The sequence below is a fragment of the Phodopus roborovskii genome, unplaced genomic scaffold (assembly GCF_943737965.1).
Source record: "Phodopus roborovskii unplaced genomic scaffold, PHOROB, whole genome shotgun sequence".
Lineage (NCBI taxonomy): Eukaryota > Metazoa > Chordata > Mammalia > Rodentia > Cricetidae > Phodopus > Phodopus roborovskii.
This window is the reverse complement of record NW_026126571.1, coordinates 14,099,745-14,127,009: the sequence shown is the minus strand read 5'-3', so window position 1 is coordinate 14,127,009 and position 27,265 is coordinate 14,099,745. Positions and strand designations below refer to the sequence as shown.

Sequence of the window (27,265 nt, the reverse complement as noted above, 5' to 3'; positions counted from 1 at the left end):
GGAAACCACAGCCTCTGCACTTTCAGGAGTCTCTGCTCTAGATCGATGGGGGAGTTCAGACACGATTTCAAATGACTTCCTGTAAAATAGTCTGTATTCCCAAACCACTAAATTTGAAATGTGACTTGAAAGATGTAGAAAGGTAGGCAGTATTTTAAATTCGGCATGTAAAAGGTACAGAGTATGGAATCTAAGTCTATCCCTTGTTAAAGGACTACCCCAAGTTCCTCCTCTCTATCCCCATGTCATTTCCACCCCTTCTGCCTAATAGGCATGCTCGTTCATATGGAGGCAGTTGGAGGAGTTGATAGAGGCAGTGTAAATTAGTGGATGGGCAAGAACTCAAATGTTAGCATCAGGCATATGGATTCACATTTGAAGTTTTCTCTCTAGTGTTGTTAATTCTACCACATTATCTACTCTATCTTCAAATCCAAGCTCTCCCTCGTTTATGGCAGCAAAGACAGCACAAGACAATTGCAAAAACTGAAGAAGTAATGGAACATAAGCATGATGAGATACTTAGCATCAAGGGGTCATGTTGTTTTATTTATTCTTTTCCAATATTGGTCTCTCCTCCGTCTTTAGACTCATTTACCCATATCTTCTAGTGAAAAAACTGATTCCACATTTAATAATAAAAATGTAAATAAAGTAGAAAACAAGCATTAGCACAGCCAAATATAATCTCCATGGAGGTCATGTGTTTGCAAAGAGTCCTGTTGCTGGTGATGAAATAAGATTCACAGGATATTGATCGGGAAGTTTGTCTGGTGGGTAAAGTTTCTGTCTTGAAAGCATGAGAAGCTGAGTTTCAATCTTGAGCACTGCCCACTAAAAGGCAAGTACAACATCAAATTTCAACAGTACCAGCAATGGGAAGACAGAGACAAGGTAGTCTCCAGAGCTCATTAGATAGCCAGTGGAGAAGATCCTGTCTCAAGAAATAAGGTGTAGATCACCTATGGAGAGTACCTGATGTGGACATCTGGGCTTCCTGTGCGCAACATCCCTGTACACAGCTACACTCACTTACATGAACAGGTAGGTATATGAGCACAACACACACAAAGTATTTCAGTGCCGGTCATTAGCTAAATTAATTTTCTGTGTCTATAACAATTGAAGCAACTATAGTCCCAACTTAATAGAACTACACAAATACAAATAGATCTGTACAAATAAAAAATCATTTTACAGTGTTTCAGACAGATTACAGGATGTTTTTTGGTGTTAGTATTTACAATATTATTACTTATTACATTTTTAAAACATATGTAATGAAGAAAGGTTGTTTGAGGTCTTTTATTCCCATTTATCCATATACACATTAAATTTATCACATGATGAGAAAATTTTCACCTAAGAGATGTAAGCAATGGTTTTTAAGCTACTTAATGAATAAATTTTATAGCCAATTCAAATATCTATTATTTTATTCATAGGACTGCATTCAATTGCTAGCATTCTAATACTATGACTTGTCATTTTTAGTTTTTATTCATCATACTATGTAAAGGTACAAATGAAATCAGTTTTATTACAATGATATTTGGAATCTCTCATCACACAGAGATACAAATAATTCTTAAACTGAGATTCTCACTTCTCATAAAAACAACATGCAGCCCAGCTCTGAACAGATGGCTGTGAGGGCTTTGGAGGCACTATATAGAGAAATAGTCACACAACAGACTTGCTTAAAGCCTCTTACACTTTTCTAAACTTTCTAATCCAACTCCTCATGGAGCATTTAGGATATTTCCAGTTTTGTTTTTTCCCCGGGAAACTCAAAGTGAGTTCTCTTTCAGATATATTCTTAAGTTTGCATCAGATTCTTTTCCTGGGATATGAAATTGCCGCCAAAACTCAAGAGCATTCAATTTTTGATTGTGACTTTGTGATATGGAAAAGCTTTACCTTCAAATATTGGGTCTATGCAGTCTGTAGTACAGAGTTTCACTCGGTAATTGGCTGGCCTCAAACTCATAGTGATCCTCCTGTCTCAGTTTGGCACATGTAGATTTTATTAGTATGAGCTAGTATCCAAGTTTTGACTTCAATTTGCCTAAGTGGTGTCTGAAAAGCCCTCATCTCATACATTGCTCAAAAACATTAACATTCCCTTTCATGGTTGCCAGTCTGATAAATGATGAATGAAATTGTTTTTCTTACTCTAATTTGAATTTTCCTAAGGTGTTTTATGAGAACAAAAGTAAATAGTTCTCTTTCAGTGTTTGCTACTAAACTTTGTCTTCCCACTATCTGCCTCCAAATAGTATGATTATTTAATGGTTATTATCTTTTCTAATAAATATTAGTTTCTATTTAATGATAAATAGTGATTGTGTCAGGATTTTATACAAGCACTCATTTTCTTTTTCCCACTACTAACTCTGAATGTGTTTTAATTTTATATTCAGCACTCTGGGTCTTTACTAAACACTGTCTTTGATTTGGTATTGAAAATTCATCTTGAGGACTTTCCTCTATTGATTCAGAACTTTAGTTCCTCTAATACAATTATCATGATACACATTCCAAGTAAAAAGCGTTGATGGAGATGCTCAGATTCCACCCTTTACCCAACACCAAGCCCATGTTATGGATCTGTTAGGAGCCTGGTATGATAACTGCTATTCAAAATGCCGTTCCTGCAGCTCTCCCTCCAAAATATACCTACAAGTTGTTGGCAAGTCATGATTGATTTAGTAAATTCTTCTCTTCCTTCTTCTAGCCAATTCTAAATAATAAACCCCCCATGGTCTAATTAGTTGTTAAAACCTATCATGCATGTCCTTCCTCTAGTCGGAGCCCATCTGCTTTATTTCTCCATGGCTTTCCATTTCTGTTGAAGAAACAACTAAAGTCATCTCAATGGCCCCTAAACCCTGATTAGGCTTTATCTTACACACATGCATGGCTTTTCTGCCTTTAGTTTCAAACAAACAATGTCTTTTCTCTCAAAAATATCATAGAAACTCATACTCAAAAGTATATGCACTCATTCTCCGTGGTGAATTTCCTGTGTGTGAAGGCTCTTACAACCCGTTCTCACACATGCCTTGCCCTGCTTATTCAGTTGTGTGCTGGTTGTTTTGTTGCTGCTGTTTTTCTTTCCTTTTTCTTTCTTGTCAACTTGACACATAATGGAGTTGTTGGAGAAAGGGGTGCCTCAGTTGAAAAACTACTCCCATCAGATTTGTCTTTGGGCCAATCTGTGGAGATTTTTTTTTTTTTTTTTTTTTTTTTTTTTGGTTAATGATTTATGTGGAAGAGATCAGCCCCCTAGAGATGGTGCCATTTCCAGGCACATGGTCCTGTGTTGCAGAAGAATAAGGCTGAGCCAATGATGGGGAAACAGCCAGTAAACAGCATCTCTCTGTGGTCCCTACTTCAGTTCTAGCCTATGGATTCCTGTCTTGAGTTCTTGCCCCAAATTCCCTTAATGATAGGCTATAATTTGGAATGTATAAGCCAAAGCTGCCTTTTAATTCCTTAAGTTTCTTTTGATCATGGCCCTTATCACAGAAATCAAAAGCACACAAAACACTGCTTGAAATAACAGGTTCATGTATGTGTTCCATATAATCAGCATGAAGTTTTTGTTGGTTTTTGTTTGTTTGTTTGTTTTATTTTATGCTTTTCCGCTGTAGCATAGTAGCATAGGCTTACAGGAAGTCAGGCGCTCCTTTAGTTATTGTTTTCTGCCTGTATTTGAAATTAGCACTCAATTGAGTGATCAATTAAATAACTGAACTTTTGCAATTTTCCTATAACTTTCATTGATTTCGTTAGAGATGCCACTGTTCCTAAGATATGATGGGAGATGCCATTATGTATATATGTTTCTCATACTGGTTAATAATAAAGCACTGTTGGCCAATAGGAAAGGAAGATAGGAGGGACTAGGAGACAAGGAGGAAATAGGAAGGAGTAAGGAGGAGTCAAGATGGAGAGTCTGAAGAAAGCAGTATGCCGCCGGCTCCCCGGTAAGAGAAATACATAGATCAGCAGAAATGGGTTAAAAATTAAGGCAGAGCTGGCCGATAAGAAACAAGTAACAGGGCCAACAGAATTATATCATATACAGAGTCTCTGTGTGTTATTTGGGGCTGGCACGGCGGCGGGACAAAACTGGCAGTGGGAGCAAAAACCCATACTCGTTACAAAGATACTTTTAAAAAGAATTTTTTTTTACTTGGATTTTTATCTTAATCCTTGCAAGTATTTTTGGTATGTTCAATATTCAATTAGCCACGATTTATGCTTTCTGTATCATGACAGGGACTATGTATTATCATATATTTTGATCATTAAATTTTCTTAACACTATCAATGAGAATATGGCCTCATCAACTAGACTTTGTAAATATCACTGTCATTCTGGAGTCAAAAGTTGCCAAGGTCTTTCCAGATGAGCTTCCAGCTGCGGTCATTGGGCACAGCCCATCTCTCTGTACTGAAACAGGATGCTGCCTCTCAGAATGGGATATTGTTCATTTTCCTTCAGATAACAGAACATTCAAAGTTACCTTCCCTATTGGCCTTTACTAACTCTTCAGAGTAGATTCTGCATGTGGGAAGGCACTTGGAAACTCAGTGTTAATGTAGCAACAGAAAGAAATGTGTACCGCTCAAAACTACTCAGCACTTAACTCAGAAAGCTGTTTTTATATGTGATGAGCACATGCCTCATGACCCCTTACTCCTCTACTGTCCACTTGCAAATACAAGCTCTGGAAGCCAGTCAGGAGCATCAGTGAGCTAACTACCACTGACAGTGAGCTGACAATTGCCTTGGGGCTTAGTAAAACTTTTATACCCGGTTATGGAATCCTGCTTTTATTTCATATTCTTGGGTAAAAAAAAATAAATTTTGTTCATTCTCCATTTAGATTCTAAGGCTATGTAATGTGTGGTTATGCTATTTTTGAAAGCAATATCTGAAATCAAGAATTTCATTTTCAAAAAGAAATATTTTGCACACTGATAGTTTTATCTCCAACCTAAAGGGCCTTTTTTCCCACATTTAAATAACTGAGCACAAAATAAAAATCAGAAGTGATATATAATATTTGAGATTTTATATATAAACTTATTTTTGCTACTAATAATTGAATTTTATAATTTAGAGATATACATACACAAATATATACATACATATATAAATACATACATACATATATATATACACACACATATACACATACACATACACATACACATATACATATACATCCAAGGACCGAGGACTTGGAGAAATTAAGATCTGGACTAGAGAGATGGCTCAGTGGTTAAGAACACTGGCTGATCTCGAAAGGGACCTCAGTTTGTTTCCAAGAACACACATAGCAGCTCAGAAACATTTGTAACTGCAGGTCCAGGTGATCTAACATCTTCTTTTGCACTCCACATGCAAAAGGCACTCATGGGACACACATACTGACACAGAGGCCAACATTCTATAAATAAACAAACAAATAAATAAAAGCTGCACATACTGGCATGGAGGCAAATATTCTATAAATAAATAAATAAATACAAAAGCCCTAAGTTCAGCGCCATGTTGGGAAGCAGCTGAGGCTTTGTGAGATCTCTGGACAACACTTTCCTCCCCTTTTCCCTCCACTTTTCACTATATCCCTGCTCTTCTCCTGTCTGTGCCGCAGAGTTTTCTCCTTCCTTCATATCGCTGGTGTGGCTTCATCCTCTCCTGCTGTTCCTTCCATTTGTTTTCTTATCTTTGATTTCTTATCCTGATCTCTTTAAAACAACAAATTCCATATCTCTATAAGAGATAATGAGATTTTTTTTCCCCAAGGGGAATGCTGGTCATTAATTCTGCATATATCAAAGTAGAATGTGTCATCACTAAGCGAAATGTGAGCTCCCGCCACGCGTAAAGACAACTCTTGTTTGCTACAGCCAAGAGCATATTTTATGGCAAAACATTTTTGAAGAAGCCATTAAGAAATATTCTCATTCTCTCCTTAATGGCTTTGATTTGTGTGTGAGCGGAATTCTGGGGCATTTCTATGTCTCATTCCTGGTTTGGGCCATCCTGACATCCTGTTTAATCATGCTCTATGATGGCTCCTAATAATCCTTGGTAAAGCTTTGGCAGGAGAGCTTTCAGTTTGCATTTATCAAATATACCATACTTAAAGTGAACCTCTAACAGCAGCAAAAATTACAGTGGGAATTAACTACAAAATCTGCAAGGCACATGCAGTGCTGAGAATCAACTAAGCAATTAGCACGAGATTTTTAAGTGACTGAATACAAATTCAGAATTATGAAGTTATTATCAAATGATGTTACAAGTGACGTGAATAAATCTTTGGTAATATAAAAATGCTCAAGTGCCGCAACTCCCTTTTCCATGGGCAGGTCTACGGATCATGGAGCTAATGCCTCACATTGATAAACTGTTGACATTCTGCGGAAGCTGGTAATTTAGTCACAGAACCTATGCCTAGAGAAGCTGCCACACAAATGATCAGCTTATTGGCTTCTGCGATTTGTTTTTATTTCATCACAGACAAGTTTTGCACCAATTTAGACTTAATACATTTTGAAACTAATTGCTAGGAAATGAATTTTAGCAACAGGAATTTGTGATTTCCTCTTTCCCCCTATGTCCTTATAGTAGAAGACGCAGAACAACATACTTAGACTTTGCAAATGTAGGTTAAATGGGAACAGGTCACAAACTCATCATCTGGGCATCAGCAAAGGGACCATTAATCAGCTCCTGCTCCACATCTCCCAATGCTGTACCCTCACAATTGCAGATTATTTTAGCCTTTCACAGAAGCTTTTCACCAAAGAAGCAACAAGCTCTTATAGGATAGTTGTACTTAACCTTAAATGTCCACTAGAGGAGATATAGACTCATAGCTAGACAGGCTTCTGCTCATGCTTCTAGGAGTTTATTTTCATTGGGCTAATAAAGGTGGGAAAATTTGTTCACTGTGGGTAGTGCAATTCCCTAAGCTGAAGAATTGCAAATGGAATAAAGAGGAGAAAATGATGTGGGTAAAAGCTTTTTGCTACTTTAAACTTCTTGGCTGTGGCTTCAGTGTAACCAGTTGCCTCACTATCCACAACCATGGACTACAGTGTGAACTAGGAGTCAGGATATACCCTTTCTCCCTTAAGCTGTTTTTAATTTCTATATTTTATCACAGAAGCAAAATAATATGTAAGAGAAATCATAAACACAGAAAAATCATCATGAACCACTAATGAATGTCTGCTCAGATCAAAAAGGGAGAAATTCTCACTACTACAAGAATCATTTACCCTTTGTCACTTTCCCGATTGATTTTCCCCAGCATCCTAGGCTTAACTATCAGAGGGATCACTTTCTTTATAGTGTGCCCCCTATGAAATGTTTGATACTTAATAATGCAATTTTACCTGGTTAGGGATAAACTATTATAAATGAGATTAAGCTGTTGTTTTAGGAATTTTTTTATTTGTTATTCTTTTTAACATGTTTTAATGCTAATTTTTTGCTACAGTACCTTACATTTTAAACTATTTGATATTTTATGGCATTTTTACACCACAGTGTATTTCTCTTTTCCATGTTGATGGGCAGATATGATTATTCCAAGGCACCTATTGACATTCTTATACATATATTCTGGTCAGAGTATCCTCTGGCATGAACCCATGCCATACAAAGAGGAGCAGGTTATCTTAACTTGTGTATCAAACCCCCAACTCTTTACCAACTGTGTGAAAGTGTTTCCCAAAACAGTTGTATGATTTTACAAAGCCAGAAGAGTGAATGATAGTTCCCGCGTCTTCAGCTGCTTCACCATATTACAAGCTCTCAGACTTCCTCTTTGTCTCTCCTCCATATTTTTTCACTTTGAGGTTTTATTTTTCATTTTTTTAAATTCTATTATTTCTGGCCAGTTTCAATTCTTTCTTTGCCTAATTCTAATCTCAAACAAACAAACATGTTCTTAATTTGGTCATTATCTTTACTAATTCTCAAGTTTCTTATCAATCCTACTCTAAGCTATGATGACACTGCAATAGATTCCAGCTTTCTGGCTACTAAAATATTTTCCACTTATTTTTTTTTAAATACAATGATACTGTCTTAAAATTCACATCAAGGGATTTTAACTACTGTGCTGAGATGTTCTATGTCCTTCAATAGACCTGATGGTTCTGCAGTGTGAGCACTGTACCTTGTGCTTCAGCTTTCATGGAGTTTTGTTGTTGGTGGTGGTGGTGTCATTATTTGTTTGTTTGTTTAGAGCCTGTGTCTAGAACTCATTAGAAGAATAGTGTGAGGCCTAAAATGGAGCCCCTCCCCCTGAAAGGACTATATTCTTGATTTGGTTGTTGTTCACGAATTTGTCTTGTTTTTGTCCCCTTGGGTATCTAGAAGAACTATTACTATGACACATCTTTAAACTGGGTTTAAAATTTTACATGAGTATATAATCTTGGCTTTGGAGCAAAGCATTTCAAAAGGTGAAACCCAGACAAGTGGAGTACCAAACAAAACAAAAACTAGTTTTGACTTCTCCTTTTCTGTAACCCACTGTGACTTTGAGCTAATTCTCTTCATTTCCATTTTCTCATCTATTGGAAAAGGGTAACTGTTAACCTCCAAACCATAGTTATTCTCTTCTAGAAGTTCCCACCTTCTTTTTTCATTGCTTTCTTGGCACCAGTTCTGCTGTGCATTCTTTGCATCTTTAGTGCATTGAGCACGCATCCCTCTTCTGGCTTAGTTCTTGGATGGTGCTATGCACGATGACTTACATCAGCCCACTCTATTAAGTACAAGATTTGAAGCACTAGCTGACCATGGAGACTAAATGGACATGTCAATGAGTGAATAATTTTGGAAATAGGTGCATATGTAAAAAATGATTCAATCAAGCTAGGTATTGCTACACCAGAACACAAATATCTCTTTTATTATAGTTCCTGGAGCTTCAATCTAATTTCACTGCTTGTGCTTACCTCTCTGATATATTGACTCCTTGTCCTCATAGAGAGCAACTGGCCTGAGTTAGAATTTATGAATAGTGATCCAAAACCCATAATGGAGCTTAAGAATAAAGCTTTTAAAACATTGATCTGGATAAGAAATGATAGGATGTAATAAAGGTTTATTTAGGGTATAAAATATAAAAGACATGTTCATCAATAATTCATCAACTCTCCTTAAGAGGATCCTCAGTACTTGTAATCAATTCTAGTTGCTACTGCTAGCAACAGCTTTTAAAAATACACATGTGAAATAGATATATATGCATAGGTATTTGCTTTAATAGAAGAATTAAACTCACTTTTAAGAAAACGTTAAGCATAGTAAGAAAATATTCCAGTATACTGGGAATTCCCCAAACAATTCAGGCTGTTACCTAGACAATAAGTGGCTCTCCAAAAACTGCATCAAACCCCTGTCCTGAAGACAACACACACTCATGAACCACTGAGCTTGAAGAGATTGAGCTAGTGCCTATATAGAACCTTACACTCCTATATTCTAGTGTCTGTGACATAGAAAGGTACTCTGAAGACTACCAAAAGAGAAAAGTAAACACCAACACAAACACAAAACCTATCTACAGCCTGTCCTGCCTGCAAAATATACTAGGGCAATGGTAGTCATAACCAACTAGTATCTGATTTGACTTAAAGTCCACTGGATGAGACAGAACCTGTACCAAAATAAATAAAAGACTAAGAGACAGATATTGTGATTCAAGTTTCAAACTGAATATCAGTGAAGAAAAGAAGCCAAGCCAGTAGATACTACCTCTGCCAAGATGGATGGCAATCCTGTCTCCACAAATCGTCAGAGGCAAAAGGCTCTTAATTTCGGTCTTCTCCTTATATTCCCTTCTTTGCACAGACATACCACTTCTGTTCCCACTTCCCTAGTTCTGGGATTATTTATGATTTACTAAAGCTTCCCTGAGGATTCACAAAGCAATATAAATAATATATCACCACAAGAACCCATACCTGACATTGACTGAGTGACCAAGAAGCCAAGTATAGATATCTCAGAGACCTAGGGTAAAAATCAAATACTACTTCTTTAAAAGTAACAATAAAATGTCTCTTAATGATATTCTACTATACTAATAGATCAAAGACTTATTCAGCCATCCTCAGAGAAGCTTCCTTCTGTAGAAGATAAGAACAAATACAGAGAACCACTTCAAGATATTATACATTACACACACACACACACACACACACACACACACACACACACACACACACACGAGAGAGAGAGAGGGGGAGAGAGAGAGAGGAGTGAGTGAGAGAGAGAGAGAGAGAGAGAGTTAAATACATGTATAAATGGGATATCTTCATGAAATTCTTCTTAGAGCTTAGAGCTCTGGGAACCGGAAGAAGAGGCAGAAAGAGCGTGGAGACAAAGGGGATAGAGGGCACCTGGAGAACAATAACATCTAAAACAGTGGCTCTCAACCTGTGGGTTGCATAGCAGATATAGCAGATATTTTCATTGTAAGTCTTAAGAGTAGCAAATTACAGTTATTAAGTAACAACTAAATTCATTTGTGGTTGGGGTCACCACAAGCAGAGGAATTGTATTACAGAGTCGCAATATTAGAAAGGCTGAAACCACTGCTCTAAAACAACTGAGCTAACCTCATATGAACTCAGGGAGCCCGAAGCAGTAGAGGGCCTATGTAGGCCTGCACCGAGTCCTCTGCACGTATACTGTATCTTTCAGTTTGAACTCTTGTGGAACTCCTGAATGCGTACATAAGTGGGTCTCTGATGCTTGTATCTTTTCTCTGGGACCTTTTTTTTTTGTTTGTTTGTTTGTTTGTTTGTTTGCTTTGCTTGTCCAACTTTGATAAGATGGTTTCTGTTTTATCTCACTGTAGTTTATTTTGTTCTCTTTGGCCATTATATCTTAGAAGCTTTTTCTTTTCTAATGAGAGACAGAAAATGAGTGGATCCAAATAGGAGAGAAGGTGGCAAGAAACTGATAGGTTTAGAGGGAGGAGAAGTTGTATTCAGATAATATTATGTGGGAACAGAATCTATGGTTAATATAAGGGGAGAAAGTAAGACAAAATACATAGCAATTTAGTAGACTGAACAATTTTTCTAAAGATTTGTCAGCAAAACTGAAAGGGGATAGCTAATACCTCACATAAAAATACACACTGAAACTTATTATCTACAATTTATTAATTATAAATTAAAAATACATTGTTAAAACCTATGTTATGCATTATAATGCATTTCTTACTGTTTTTTTAACTTTTAAAGATTTTTCTATACCATACTTTGAAATTTGTATTTTTTATCCTTCCCCAATAGCTTCCGATATCTTCCTCACTTCCCTAACCCATCCAACTCCATGTTCTCTTTCTCTATTTTCTAAAAACCCATTGAGTCCAGTATATACTGGCCAATTCCTCCTGTATGTCAACTTGTCCTGGACTGTGGTCAATATACCAGGGGTCACACCATTAAAGAAAACTGTCTTTCTCTCTCCAAGCATCTAGGTATGGGGCTTCCTGCCCACCTTCCCTCCCTCTCCAGATCTTGTCTAACTTTAATGTGCTCAGGACTTGCATATGCGATCACAATCACTATGAGTTCATGTGTGCATCTGTCCTGTTGTATCTGTACTTACTACACATTGAATTTAGTGTGTTGAGATATATCTCTTGTATGCCTAGTCTTTCTAGGAATTTTACCATGAAGAATTGTTGGATTTTGTAACAGGGATTTTCTGCATCAAATGAGACATTCACGTTTTGTCTTTCAGTCTGTTTATGTGGGAAATTCTGTTTATTGACTTGTGTTGAACCATCTCTGAATCTCTGGAATAATGCCAACCCAATAATTCTGGATCTTTTTTATATGTTCTTGACTTTAACTTTTAAGTATTGTATTGTGGGATTTTTATGTTTGTTTCTATCAAAGATATTGGCCAACAATTTTTGAGGTTTTTTTGTTTGTTTTTTTTTTTTGTTTGTTTGTTTTGTCTGAATTCAGTATCAGTGTAAGACTGGTTTCAGAAAAATGTTCCTTCTGTTGTCTTTTATGGAATAAAAGTTCCTCTTTTAAAATCTGATAGAATTGTGCACTGAATCCACTTTGCCCTAGGCTTTTATTAATTGGGAAACTTTTATTTACTGCTTCCATCATTAAATGTTATGGGTCTACTTAAATTATTTACTTAATCTTCACTTACCTTTGATAGTTCATATAGATTGATTTATATTTATTTTAATTGTTAGATTTTGCAGTTTGGAGAAATATAGACTTAAAAAGTATGACTTTATGATTCTCTCAATTTCCTAGGTGTCCTTTGTAATGTTTCTCTTTCGTTTCTAACATTATTCATTTCCTTAAGCTAATTCAGTTAAAATTTTATCAATCTTAATTTTTCACAGAACCAACTCTTTCTTCATTGATTCTTTGTGTCTTTTTCATTTCTATTTGATTAACTTCATTTGTGAGATTTGGTTAATTCTTCCAGCTGTTCTTAAGTTTATTTGTTCTTGTTGTTTTTAAAGCTTTCACGTGCCTTATTAAGTTAATACCATGAAATCACTGCAGTTCTTTATGTATGCACTTAGTACTGCTAACTTTACTCTTCAAGCTTCCTTCTTTCTGTCTCAAAGATTTTAGTATGTTGTGTTTTCATTTCCTCCACTTGAGGGGAGTTTTTAAGTTTCTTTTTTATTTCTCTCTTGACCCAGTTTTACTGGGTGGGTTGCCGTTTAGTCTCTCTGAGTTTATGGGCTTTCTGCTAACTCTTGATATCCAGCTTTATTCCTACAGATAATATGCAGGATGTTAAGTCAGTTTATACATTTATGGAGAATTGCATTGTGTTTTCATTATGAATTTTTTAAGAGAATATTCCATAGGTTACCCAGGAAAAATAGTGTTCTTTAGTGTTTGGGTGAAATATTCTATAAATGTCTGCTAGGTCCATTTGACTTATGATGTCACTTAATTTCAGATTTTGTCATATATATATATATATATATATATATATATTTGATTGTTAGTATAGAGTATTGAAGTCACAATTATCACTGTATTAAATTAAATCTATGATTTTAGATATGATAGCGTTTCTTTTATGAACTGGTTGGCAATGAGTTTATTGTGAAAATGTTTAGACATGTAATATCTTCTTGATGAATTTTTCCTTAATGAATTTGACACATCCTTTCTTACCTCTTCTGACTAGTTTTTTTTTTTTTTTTTTTTTATTGAAAGTCTGTGTTTGAAACATGAAAATAGCTGTACTTGCTTGATTCATTGTGCTAATGCACTTTTTCACCTTTTTGCCCTACGATAAAATCTGTCCTTGAAGTTGAGGTGTGTTTAGTGGATACAGAAAAAAAGATGGACCCTTTAACCAATTCAGTGTGTCACTCATTTTTTATTGGAGAAATGAGACCATTAATACTGAAAGTTATTATTAAACAGTGTGCATCAATCCCTGTCCTTTTGTTATTGAAGTCTTGTTTTCTTAGACCTCTTTGGGCTGAGATCAGTTTTCTGTGCCCTTTTAGATTTGCTTAATCTTCCTCCATACTGAAATACCTTCTAATATCCTCTGTAAAGCCAGCTTAGGTGTCATAAATTCTTTTATTTTTATTATGGAAAGTTTTACTTTTTCTTCCTATAACAATTGATAGTTTTGTTGGGTATAGTGACATGGTTTGACACTTGGAGACTTACAGAACTTGTAGAACATCGGTCTAGGCTCTTCTGACTTTAAAGACGACATTGTAAAGCCAGGTGTTAATCTGGAGGACTTTTCTTTGTATGCCATTTAGACTTACTCTTTTGCATATTTCAACATCTGTTCTTTGTTCTGTGCTATTATTGTTTTTATTGTTGGTTGATCTGTGAGGTTCTTTTCTGGCCCTGTGTATTTGGAGTTCTCTTTCTTCAGACTTACAAAATTTTCTTCTACAGTTTCTTGAATATTTTCAGTAACTTTGATCTAGGTTTCTCCTCCATTTATATTTACTACTTTTAGGTTTAGTTTGTGTTATAGTGTTTCAGAGGTTCTGGGTGCTTTGTTCTTACATTTTTGCTGTTGGTTTAGATTTTTATATTATCATTGATTGATTGATGCATTTTTTTCTACTTTGTTTCTATAGCCTGGCATTCTGTCTTCCACTTAATTCAGTCTGTTCTGAGGCTTTCCTATAATCTTTCCTCTTTTAAACTCTTCAGTTTTTCATTCATTTCAAAATTTACTCCAGTCTAGATTTTCTTCGGAGATTCTATATTTTCTTAAAATCTTTTTATTATATTCAAATTAGAAACAATCTTATTTTACATATCAATCCTATTTCCCTCTCCCTCCCATCCTCCCATGCCCCCCACTAATCCCCTATCCCATCATCCATCCATTTCCCAGGGAGGGTGAGGCCTTCCTTGAGAGATCATCAAATATGTCAAGTCATTTGGGTGGAGTCCAGGCCCTCCCCCATGTCTCTAGGCTAAGGGAGTACTCCTCCATGGGGAATGGGCTTCTGAAATTTATTCGTGCACTAGGAATTCATTCTGGTTCCACTGCCAGAGGTCCCATAGACTACCCAGTTCTCCTTTTTATTTTCGTATAGTGAAGCATTTCTATCATTTCATTCAGGAAGTTTATCTGTCTAATTCAGGAATTTATTCATATCCTGGATTATATTTATAATTGCTATTTTATGCACACATTAAGCTGCTTTTTTTGGAAAAATTACGATGCCAGAGTGCTGATTTCAGGAAGAAACGCTGTCTTAGTTGTTCTTAGTGTTTGTGGTTTTGTGGTGTGACCTAGGATTCTATAGTTTCATCACTTTTGGTATTTTTGTGGTATAGACATCTGTTCTCACCGTTTTTGTGTAGTTGTTTGTAACTTTACTTGCCATTATTCCAACTTGTAAGTTTGTAGATCAGCTGAATGTTGCTTACCTTTCAAGTATTAGACTACTCAGGGGTTGTGGATGGGACTCCCTATGGTCCCAGTAGGCACATGGATAAGGTGGTGGATAGGCAAAGGTGAGGGATTAGCTCTGGGTGTCTCTAACTAGATTGGGCTCTGCAGAGGCTGTGGCAGGGCAGTGGCTGCTAGGCAATGAGGCCAGGCGACTGGCTCTGGGAGTTTCTACCAGGAGTCCTGGTTCAAACTGCAGGTTTGCACTCAGCAAAACCCTAGGTCTGTGCTATAGACTGGGTACCTGATAGTGGATAGTCAGGAGATAGTACTAACAGCTCTAGATGCCTCTAAATCATGCTTTAGGTGGAACTTCACACAGAGAACCCAGTGATGTAAAAATGTATTCCATTTCCTAGTGATTACATTGCTGCTTCACCTAAAATATTTTTATGTATGAAATAAAAAAATGTCCTTAAAAATAGAGAATGTTGAAGTCCAAATAGTTTTGATAAATCATTGTCTTTCATGAATGATTTTGCTATGTTCATAACATATACTTGGACAAGTTTTAAGCGAAATAAGTTTGGATTTTTAAGCATCACTTCAAGCATGATACATAGCTATACAAGATCTTATTATTAGACTTTGATCATATATATATATATATATATATATATATATATATATATTCCTCAAATTTGATATTTATTTACAATTTTTATACCATTTCTGCTTCTAACAGCCTTACTAGCTACTTCAGAATATTTGCCAGATGAAGTCACTGGTTAGTCTTTTGTTCTGTTCCAAACCCAAATGAAAAGTGTCAAGCTGTAACAATTGTACAGAAGTCATATTTTATTTTCATTACCTGTATTTATTTATTTTTGTGTGTGGGGTAAGGAAGATAATAAACACTCCACAACACTAGTGATAAATCAGAGGAAAGTGCACCATGTATATCTTAAAGGCAATAATTGGGGTATTGGGCTTTAGTGGCATGGGTCTAAACCAGCTGAGCTATTTCACATGCCCTGGTTTACTATGAGCTTGAAAATAGATACAAATTTTTCTATCAAGATTGAATTGTATTCTAGGTGTAACATGGATGGATGAATTTTATACTTCTCATTCATGTATCATATGATACCATTAAACATAAGTCAGTAATATGACAAAATGTGATTCATTTTCAGAAGGTTTTATATATTGATCTAACAGCCAATCATTGTTCACTAAGATTGAATACTACCATAAGAGGAAAACATAATAGTTCAACAAAAAGATTGGAATTTATATATTTTAATATGTTATATAACCCAGGAAAGGCAAGCCTAGTCTGGTACAACACATCTAGTGTCAGAGACACAGAGACACAGTTCAAGCATCAAAGACACAGTCTTATTACTCATTAATGTGTGAATTCATTACCTTGGTGTCAGCCATTTCATATTCATTACAAATAGAAAGTCCCAAGACAGACAGCAAGAAATGGTGAGCACATCATGGTGCATTCACTGGAATTAGTCTTATAGCCTCACTGAGTGTTAAACAGAGCCACAGATTGCATTTATCTCTTAGTACCGCTAAATGTTGAGGAGAGTTATAACTATAGAAAAACTGGTGGGAACTTTTTGATAGTTGATTACTCTTACTGTATATTTATGGATTTATTTGACACTAAGAAAATGTGTCATTTAAAACACAAATAAATAAAAACCTGTAGACAAGAAATCTCAGAAACCATCATGGTCAAGCTGACATAAAATGCCACGGTATCAATGTTGTTGGGTACATTAAAATTAGTGTTGATTTTTTTGGGTATGTATTTCCTGCTTATATTATTTTTCAGCATTTTAAAAGACACTACTGACAGTAAATGGAGCTTTTTTTGATACTGATAGCAAAAACATTTTCTCCGGGTAACTTAGGGAAAACAACTAGGGCTGATAACGGAATGTATTCTTGAAACAGGGGCAGCAGTTTATAAGGCTGTTCACTTATACCCAAGGAAAGGCCAAATAATAAGTATTATTATGCCTTGAAAAGATGGATAATTTGTATATCCCCATGGAAACATGATTCAAAGAAGAAAGATTTTGGTCTACTCCAAGTATTGCCTTGACTATTTACACTAACAATGGCTACCTATAAATATTAATGTGTCTAAATTATTTCTTCAAAAGTTTAAAAAAATCAAGTAATAAATTTTGAATGTTCTGCCATCTACCAGCATGTTTCCATACAAATACACTCTTAAACACCATTTCAAAGCAAAAGTGCTAGCTTTATCAGGAATGAACCCGAGATGTAGGAGAGGGAAAATGTGCAACAGTCTGAAGCCATAGGTGTGTTCCAGAACCTCAAAGACTGGGAGAAGTGGCTCATTCCTGAAATCCAAACACTTTGGAGGCTAACCATGAGGATGATAAATCCTGGGATACATGTGAACTATAGCAAATCAACTAAAGTTTTTTAAAAATAATGTGAGGGGCTAGAGAGATGGCTCAGAGGTTAAGAGCACCAGCTGCTCTTCCAGAGGTCCTGAATTCAATTGCCAGCAGTCATATAGTGGCTCACAAGCATCTATATAAAAAAAAAACTTAAAAAAAGGTAATGTGAAAAGCAATTTGTCAAAATTTACTAAATTAGTTCATCAAAAATAGGATTTGTTTAGTAGTTTAATAGCACTCATAGTACCAGAACTATTTTTGTAATGAAATATGTTTATATTAAAGCAATAAAATTACTTGCCAAATAACTTCCAGTATGTGTGATACTCTAAATTTTACTTAAACTATATGCCTTTTGTATATTTGGTATTTTGGGATTTGTACATGTGTTAACATTTTTTAATCTTTTTTACATAATCTATTTTTAATGGAGCCAGTAAAACCATAGCTTTTTAAAATCAATTACATTAAATCAATTACATTATTAATGAATCTTAAGTTGTTCCTATACAGCAAGAAACAGGAAATCATGTTCTTGGAAAGTTTAATTACAGTTGTCTCAGTTTTGATCCGACAATGATGAAATAAGGGATGACAAGAAACTGGGTGATTAAGCACAGCTCAAAAATATTATGCGTCAATAATGTATAAACTCTATTCCTAAGTTAAATTTTTCAAAGAATGAAATGGTATTTAGACTTTGTCATCTAGGTTCTTTAAAGTATGAGCTCTTGTTTTTAGGGAGCAAGGTTGACTAACATGAAGATTTTTCTTCCCTGTAGGAGGAGCCTTTTGTAATGGTCTCTGAAAATGTCTTGGGAAAACCGAAGAAATACCAGGGCTTCTCCATTGATGTTCTGGAAGCCCTGTCTAACTACCTGGGTTTTAACTATGAAATATATGTTGCGCCTGACCACAAATATGGAAGCCCACAGGAAGATGGGACTTGGAATGGATTGGTAGGAGAACTTGTTTTTAAGGTAAGAATTCATTTATCTCATTCTCCAACTTCAGCAGTAATCAATGAAAGCTATTTTCAAAGGAAGACGCTTCATGGAAAATATTTGATTGTGGCCATATTTAGTGCAAGAGACTCACCCAGTGCTATTAAATGAATGTTGTGAAGAGAAAACTGGATAGTGAAATAAAATTTAAATTTAAGTACCTCCTATAACAGGCAACTACAATTGAAGTCTTCTTTCTGTCTTTTGGCTGTATACTTGTCTTAATTCTGTTTTCTTATAATTGTCTAATATAGGTAGTTCCTAGAATCAGGCAGTCATTTGAGGGGAGATTATAAGTATATTGATGCCTAGGCATCTCTTCTATATCAATCTCTATCCTTTGACACATTAGTTGTTAACATTCTGCTAGAACTTCAGTTCCCAATGGTTTGTGAACTGAGGTGGATCCTCTATTGAATAACAGTAGTCCTAACCTGCTACAGTACCCATTCCCAAGATATGATTACCCTCCAGTATCTGCCTACTTTTTAAGTAGCATGGAAAAAGAGGGAAAATATGGAGGTGAGGAAGTAAACACTTTTTACACACACACACACACGCACGCACACACACACACACACACTCGTTTGCAAGGACACACACATTATACATGTATACATCTATATGCTGTAAAAGGAGAAAGAGTAAAAGATAATAGAAGGGTAATTTCTTTTCCAAACTCTGCTTGCTTTTAGACAGATAGAGAACTGAATAAGAAAAAATTAATGGGAATTTAACATAGAAAAAAGAAGTAAAGGTGTAATAAGCAGTCAATAGAAATTAGTTTGAAAATGGTATTGATGAGGGAAAGTTGTTTCTTTCATGCTGAAGGGCTATGCTGAGCGTGTCTCTGAAATGTACAGGTGAGAAGTTGAGAGGTTGAGATCACAATGCTTCAATTTCTTGAGAAAACTAACCCGAGCAGGGTACTGACAACGATGGGAGCAGCTGTTGCCTAAGGGTCTGCAGGGGACCATGGTGGGACACAAGGTTAATCCCACAACTCAGGAAGCAAAGGCAGGAAAATTGCTGTCCGTTTAAGGCCAGCCTGTTCTACAGAGTAGGTTCTAGATCACAGAATGCTACACAGTAAGACTCTATCTCCAAATAAATAAATAAGCAGAAACTAAATAAATAAATAAGTAAGTCCCGGGGAATAGTGGAAGAGTGAACTAGTTATCAAGGGAGTTGGGAGATCATGGTGCTGAAGATGGAACTATGGTTTTCCATACTTTTCAAGTCTTAAAAAGGGGTCCCTTGTTCATCTGGGAGTGGTTCAGATATTAAAGCTCACCATGTCTTAAAAATACTAAGATAATTAGAAAAATACTAATCCCTTCTTTTCTTACTCTTCCACCTCAAAATGCTTTATTTATCCTGTTATCCTACTGGCTTGAAAAAGACACTAGCCATGGTTACTAGTGAAGAATTTACTACCAGTTTTAGGCTAAGGGAATCTTTAAGGGTTCTCTAAACACAGCCTCCACTTATGTGGAAAACAGTCACTATAAAGATTAACCCAAAAAAAAAAAAAAATTCAATCCAGGGATCTGCTAGGATGGAAACTAAAGCTGCTTTCATTAGCTGATGCTGATAGGTTAGTTGAACCTTTACAGGTTCGATGGTTAAAACTTGTCAGTTTCATCATACATTTTGCAAATTGATTGACAGGGTTTGCTAATAGGTCAGGTAGAGAGGTGGAAGAGGTCAAAAGGATGACTTTTGGAACTCAGTTCACTCCTTATAATGCGTGGGTCCTGGAGATTGAATTGGTTGTTACACTTGTTAGAAAATGCCTTTATGCAGTGAGCCAACTTACTGGCAAAAATCAAACTCAAATCTCTGAATGTTAGAAAATTTTACTTTTTGAACTTGATTTATCTCCCTTGATTTAAAGATCTCCAGTTCCATCCATTTTCTTGCAAGTGCCATTATTTCTTCATCATGCCATCATTTCATTCTTCTTCATGGCTAAGTAAAGTTCCGTTACACATGTGTACCTCATTTTCTTCATCCTTTCATCTGTTGATGAATATCTAAGCTAATTTCATATCATAGCCATCGTGATATTGCAGAGAAAAGTATCAATACAGTAGTCTAAGTGACATTGGCACTTCTCTGGAGAAAGACAGAATGGCATTTCACTTAGCTTGGGGAAAATAATCTTTAAATTTCTCTGAATAATTTGCCCTACCAACTTGCCTTATGACCTATTCTGCCTCTCTTATTCACTGTGCTCCAGAATATGATCTTTAATCTTATCCCATGAATAGAACCTACTCATACATCCACCTGTGCTCTCAAAATGCTCTGTTTGCAGATAGTTTTATCTAATTTGCTTCCAGATTCTGCTTAAAAATTGTCCACACCAAAGAAGACAAGATTACAATATCAAAAAGAGCAACTTCCATGTTGCGATTCTCTCTTTACCCTTTCTGTTTTCCTGTTCCTTTTATAACAGACATGAGAAGCTTTTAACAATTATCTACCTGACCATCATACTATCCCATATTGTTGTGAGAGAAATTTGAGATTTCCTATGTCTTCGGGTATCGTTAAAGTCTCAATATTTAAGCAATGGGTGCCAGTTAAGTGATGTCTCCATTCAGCATTAGATGACAGCTATATCCTGATTGTCTCAGTGACTTTTTTTCTACCAACTACTCATGGCCTACTAAGTTTGACTTTATGTCTAAAGATTGCCCATCTTCATGGCAAGACTAAATGTTTTTGCCCTTTTCTCCCAGCATTGCAGAAATTGAGCCTGGTATTTTTAATATTGAATAAAGAGAAATATTTTAGAGATGAGTAATAGAAACCAAATATCTGTCAATATTGACATCTTCATAATTATTCCATAAGTGAGAAAGAACCATTCTTTCTGTGATATGGGTAAAAACTAACAAGGCAATTAGAGTTTTTGAAGCTTAGTCAAAGTCAAACAGCTAATAAGAGGAAGGTCTAGGGTCTGAGCCAGTGTTTGACTCTAGAGCTGTGGATAGGCCTCCTTGGAGCCATGCAAACCGAAAGTGAAATAAGTAATTTGATATATGAGTCTGGAGTTCAGACAAGGGATCTGGAATGGACATACATTTGAGGCTCATCAGCATATAGATGGAATTTAAATTGCCCCTTTGCCTTTCTTTGCCCCATTTCTCTTCTATCTCCAATCTCCTCCACATCTTTGCTCCTTCCCACTGCTTCAAAAGGCATTCTCATCTCAAATATAACCTTTCTGTATTTTCTAAGTTAAATTAATTAGGTGTCTTTGGTTGCAAATGACAATCCAATTGAAGTGAAAAGATAATTTAATGGCTCACAAAGCTGAGCTGCCAGGGACCAGATCCAGGCCCATTTCATCAGGCCCTAGAGTTGTGTTCTCTCCTGCAACCCTTCTTTCTTGGTGTAGTCCCAGTTCTCGGGCAGTCTCTCCTTTCTGGGAAGTGAGGTGACTTTCAGCAGCTCCAGGCTTAGGTTTCAGCCTCTCATCTCTTCCAGTATAAACATTAGCTTTCTTTTGCCAATAGTTCTGATGCAGAACCTCAGCCTGAGTACATACTGGCTCTAGCCATGAACTATGGTGTCCAAGTGGAGGCAGTGTTCCCAGTATCAAACAAGTACAGTGTGCCTGTATCCACCGTGAAGAGAGGGAGGGCTCGGTGACCCCATGTAAAACAAGTGAAGTAAACATATGCATATGCATTACTACCCAAGAAAAAGATTGCCAGCTGGAAGAAGGGGGGAGGGATGGTTAAGAAGCAAAGTAAATCCTGTCCTTTTGTGTGCAAGGATAATTACTGAAATTATAAAGAAACTATCAATAGTTACACATACACAACTAAACCAGCAGTAAATTAAAAGTTAAAATGAATGTGTTAATTAAGTTACAAACAATAGGCTACAGGCATTTATGAGACCAGGATGAAGAACTGTCAATGTCACTGCTTCGCAGGTGTGTGAAGTTGTAAGATCCATAATGAAGTTCTAAGACCACAGCAGAAGCAAATTCACATAATAAACTTACACTCACTCCCCCCCCCCAGAAAAAAACAGATGGACAGGATATACACAAAAGAAAATCTATTGCAATGGAGTAGGGCATTTTGTAATTTAATAGACAGGCAGGCAGATGAAATAGGATTGCTTGGTGCTTTTATAAAGAAAGGGTGTAATTCAACTTATCCCTTTAGTTAGAGTTAACTTTCTGCTGTATACATCATTATGGCAAAACATCACTTGACTTAAAGTCAAGTTCAGTTCACATATGTGGCAATTCTGGCAATTAATATACATTAAAATTCAAAATTACAATTTGGCAGTGACTATGTGATAATTGCTAACGTGTGTATAGAACTGACTCCTGCTAACAGGATCCTTTGCACTTTATATTTATTAATTCTTAGTACTCAGAACTGAAGGGATAATTGCTACCTCAGTGTCTCAGGTAATAAAATAAAGGAGTTTATGTGGCCACAAAACCACATCGGGAGTCCATGTTTTAAATCCTGGAAGTCTGGTCCCATAATGCAAATGCTAAGTTAACCTTCCCACCAGTTAAATGAAGAAAGGGGTCAGAATTTATGTAGTCATGCAGATACATGTATGTGGAGTCTGGAGAAGTGGCTTTTCCAGAGGACCTGGATTTCATTCCTAGTATACACATGAAGGATCTCTACCATCTGTAACTTCAATCCTGGGGGGAATCCAACACTCTCCTCACACTCTCCTCTTGTCTCATGCTGTATCAGGCAAGTACATGATAGACATACAAGCAAGCAAGATACCTCTTGAATAAGATAAAACGATAGTAAAAACCTCAAATATGTATGTATCTATAGAGTTTCAAAGGGTCATTTGAAAAGATGTGTACTAGATATGCTGGCAACACAGAGTCTGTGATGGGAGTGTTGACAACAATAGAAGACAAGATGTGATTTTCGCTGGGCTTGATAATTTGGGAAAAAAACTAAGGGCAGCTTAGGCAAACTGAAGCTGAATGCTATCTACAGAAAGTGTGATAAAATGTAAAATGGGTGCAAGCATTTGACTTTTTAGAAAGGAAAGAGAATGCTGGTTTATGAGCTATAAATATATAATGTGTGTGCATATATACAGATATATATTTAGATAGAGATATAGATAGAGAGATCTTATATTCATAGTCTTTCTTATGAAAGGCAGAAGGCTGAGACTATGTTTACTTTCTATGCCAAGTACATCAGAGTGCCCTATATTTACACATTAATTTGCACACACTTCTGAATACATGTTATATTCTTGGCATGGTGACTAGAATCATACAAATAAATGTCAGATATTGTTCTTCATTTTAAAAATTCCACAAACTACATGAAGAAAAATATAAGTAAACAACAAAAACACAGTGTAATAAATGGTGTAGGGTGTCATGGCAACTTACAGGCCAGGGAGCAGCTCCTGCCTGGCAAGAGGATGGGATTTCATGGAACAGGAATATTTGAGCTGGGTATTGAAGATAAATAGGAGTGTAAAAGGCAACAACAACCATAGTTAAAAACTGGATTTATCAAATTTGAAAATTCAGACTTTGTTATTTAGCTGGTAAGTTACAAAGGGCTTTTACATACAACAAAATGTGATTTAATTCAGAATTCAAAAGGACAGGGTTAGATAGCCCTGGGAAGGCACTGGAATGAAGACTTTAATAAAATAATATATTGGAAAATAAAAGAATGTCTACAATAAAATAACTGTAACAAATTAACAGAAAGACTGAATTGGAGGGAGTTAGTTAATATACTGAAATATTAAGTATTAGTACTTGAAACTTCAGAGGAGTTACAAGGAATAAAACATACTCAGAAGTAGAGGAAATGTGCAATGGCAACATGACAGCAGAATAACGGCTCAGAATAAAAACACACAAGGAAAGCATCGCCAAGAGTCAGACTTTGCTTGTGGACACTGTGACTCTCTTGTACCCGATGAGCACCCTAGTTGAACTGTCTAGGCGTGGGCTGTTGATGGACATCTAGAACACAAGCTGGCCATGTCTAGGACTAAGCAGAGCATATGAAAACACAATTGGAAGTGTTAAAATAAAGGAGATCATGCACTGAGTTATTATTTAAGCACCCAAGTTATTCCATCTGAGCAACAAGGACTGGTGGAATCATTTCTGTCGTTGTGTAAGATTCAGAGTAGAGGAAAAAGAAAATTGCCTGTGAGGAATAGCTCAGAAATCAACAGTGTGATGATCTGTCCTCTCCGCCTCATCTGACAGGAAGAGGGGGCTGTAATAGCTCTTGGCAAAGATGAGGCTTAGCAGCCTCATAGTCAGGCTGTTCTGCAGGGAGCCACAACAAACAACCTCTTCATCATATTTATCTAGGAAATCAAGTTTGTGATGACAGAATGCCTGTAATTCCTGGGTTCTAGAAGGATTAGTAGCTGGCAAGAAGCTAGAAATGTCTATGTTGAAGTTGAGCACACATATCTCTGCATGCTTCAATGCCTTTTCCAGACTGCACAGCATCCTTGAATATACCTGTATCCACCAACATTTTGTCACTCATCACATCAGAATCTGTCCCCATCCCTCACTTGCTGCCCAACAATGAGTGCTGATGAACCTTCTGAAGGATTATGTAGTTTTGCAAACAAAGTGTTTTACAAAAGAGGAATAGGAACAAGGTATTTTAAAAGAAAAAACTCCATAAGATACCTTAAATCAGTTACTAAGATGTTTTCTTTCTCTTGCTTAATCTCTTCTCTCTCTCTCTCTCTCTCTCTCTCTCTCTCTCTCTCTCTCTCTCTCTCTCTAAGGTCCCAACCATAGTTTCCCCTCCTTCCTCCCTTCCCAATCCTAGTCCCTCTCTGCTACTTCTCCTCTGTCTCTCCACCCCCATTCATTCCTCCATTTCTATTCCCATGAATACTAACCAAACATGGTTTATCAAGTTGCAGTAAGACTAAGCATCTTGCCTTGTAGGAAGGCTTAGCAAGGCAACCCACTATGAGAAATAGCATCCAAATGCCAGCAAAGGAATTGGAGGCAACTCCCAATGTTAGGAATCCCACAAGAAGACCAAGCGACACAGCTGTCACATATATGCAGAGGGCCTAGGTCAGTCATATACAGGCTCACTGGTTGCTAGTTTAGTGTCTCTGAACCTAAGACCCTAGGTTATTTGATTCTGTGGGATCACTTGAGATGCCCTTGATCCCCCAACTCCTGTAGTCCTTCCCCTCCCTCTTCCACAGTGTTTCCAAATCTCCACCTAATCTTGACTCTGTGTCTTCACATCTGTGTAATTCAGTTGCTGACTTAAGCCTCTTTGGTGACAATTGGGCTAGGCAACCATCTATGAGTACAGCAGAATGTTGTTAGGCATCATTACATTGACCTTTACCCCCTCTGGTTGTGTTTGCTTCTGTCTTAGGTTTCTGGGCCATGTAGCTTCAGGGTTCTGATGCTCTGGACATTAGCAAGGATAGCCTCAAATCATGGCCTGGGTCTAAGGCTGGACCAGTCATTAGGTGTCCACTCCCACAATCTCTGTGTAACTCTTTATCCCATAAGCTGTACAGACTGTAGGTCAAACGTTATGTGGCTGGGTTGGTGCCTCAATCCTTCCACTGGAAGTCTTCCTGGTTATAAGAGATGATCAGTTCAGGTGCTAATTTTTAAATTTAGACTAAACACATTTTAATGGGCTGCGTTTCCCAGAGTGTACAAGATGAGGCTCTGAAAGGAGTTCAAATCGTGCCTGTGGTAAGAGGTTTTGCAAATCTGAATATTAAATGTTTAACATGTATCCACTAGAGCTGAAGCATAGTTGTAGCAGACCAAATACACTGTGTGGGGAAACATTTCCCCTAATGTTTGTTGTTAATGAGAAGGATTCGACACTAATGAACACATAGGACAAGGAGAGATCTCTGAAAGATAAATTATATAGATGCAAATTCCTTACTGGATTGTTGGAGCAATTTTCTGAATTTGCAGGTAATATTTGATTGGCACACATTACAAACATCAAGGAGCAATTCAATCAGATAAAGGACTTGAATCATTAAGCACATGATGTAATAGATGGCAAGCATAGGTAAGTGGTGATAATAGGACTTGAAGCTAAACCACAAATGGGGTGTTTGCCAGTGGGAATATTGCTGTCTATGTGTGGCTCTTGTTTGAAAGACAGCTTACAGGCAAGGGCAAAGAAAAACCTTGAGAAACTATGTGTGGAATTAAAAAGACTTGGTAGGTTAAAGGTTATAAATTAGCAGACCACTGCATCAGTCAAAGCCAAGGTGATATGAAGACCAGAGCTCAGATAAGAAAACCCCATAACTGGGTATGTATAAATCCTGATATCTGCAGTTGGCTATGAAATGCCATCCATTATCTCAGCTTTCATCTGTCTCCGGCCAGGAAGCTGGGAAAATGGAATGGATAAAAGAGTGCCCACGTGAATGATGATATTTAACACAAATATTAAAAGACATTCCAACCGTAAAATTTCCTCTGATTACATGTTTAGATCACTTGGTCACTTTACATTAGGATGTAAACTCCATGAAAATCATGGCTGAAGTTGACACTGAAAGTTACAAGCATGTAGAAATGTGCTTCCTGTGGAAGGTTACATGGTGCATTTTTGCTTAGGAATGTCGTGGATGTAATAGGGATTCCATGCCTTTTTTTTCTTTCAGTCTTGAGAATGAAGAGAAGTGTAAACACACACATGGGAAACTGAAAATATTCCCTTGCCTTATAGCAGTCAGTGTACAAACTCCTGAGGAAAGTTTGTTAGGTTTCGCATGCTAATTTTCAGAATGAATGTTTGGACATAGAGCCATTTCATGAATGACTGGCAAGATTAACTCTG

The 27,265-nt window shown here is 36.6% G+C and overlaps 1 protein-coding gene across 1 annotated transcript in view; it reads left to right on the top strand.

The window, feature by feature from the left end:
• Positions 1-27,265, top strand: part of Grid2 (glutamate ionotropic receptor delta type subunit 2) — a 1,241,117-nt gene that overhangs the window by 918,151 nt on the left and 295,701 nt on the right. Inside the window, exon 10 of the mRNA XM_051202902.1 lies at positions 18,174-18,371. Coding sequence (XP_051058859.1) covers positions 18,174-18,371 — 198 coding nt within the window. The remainder of the gene's footprint in view (positions 1-18,173; positions 18,372-27,265) is intronic.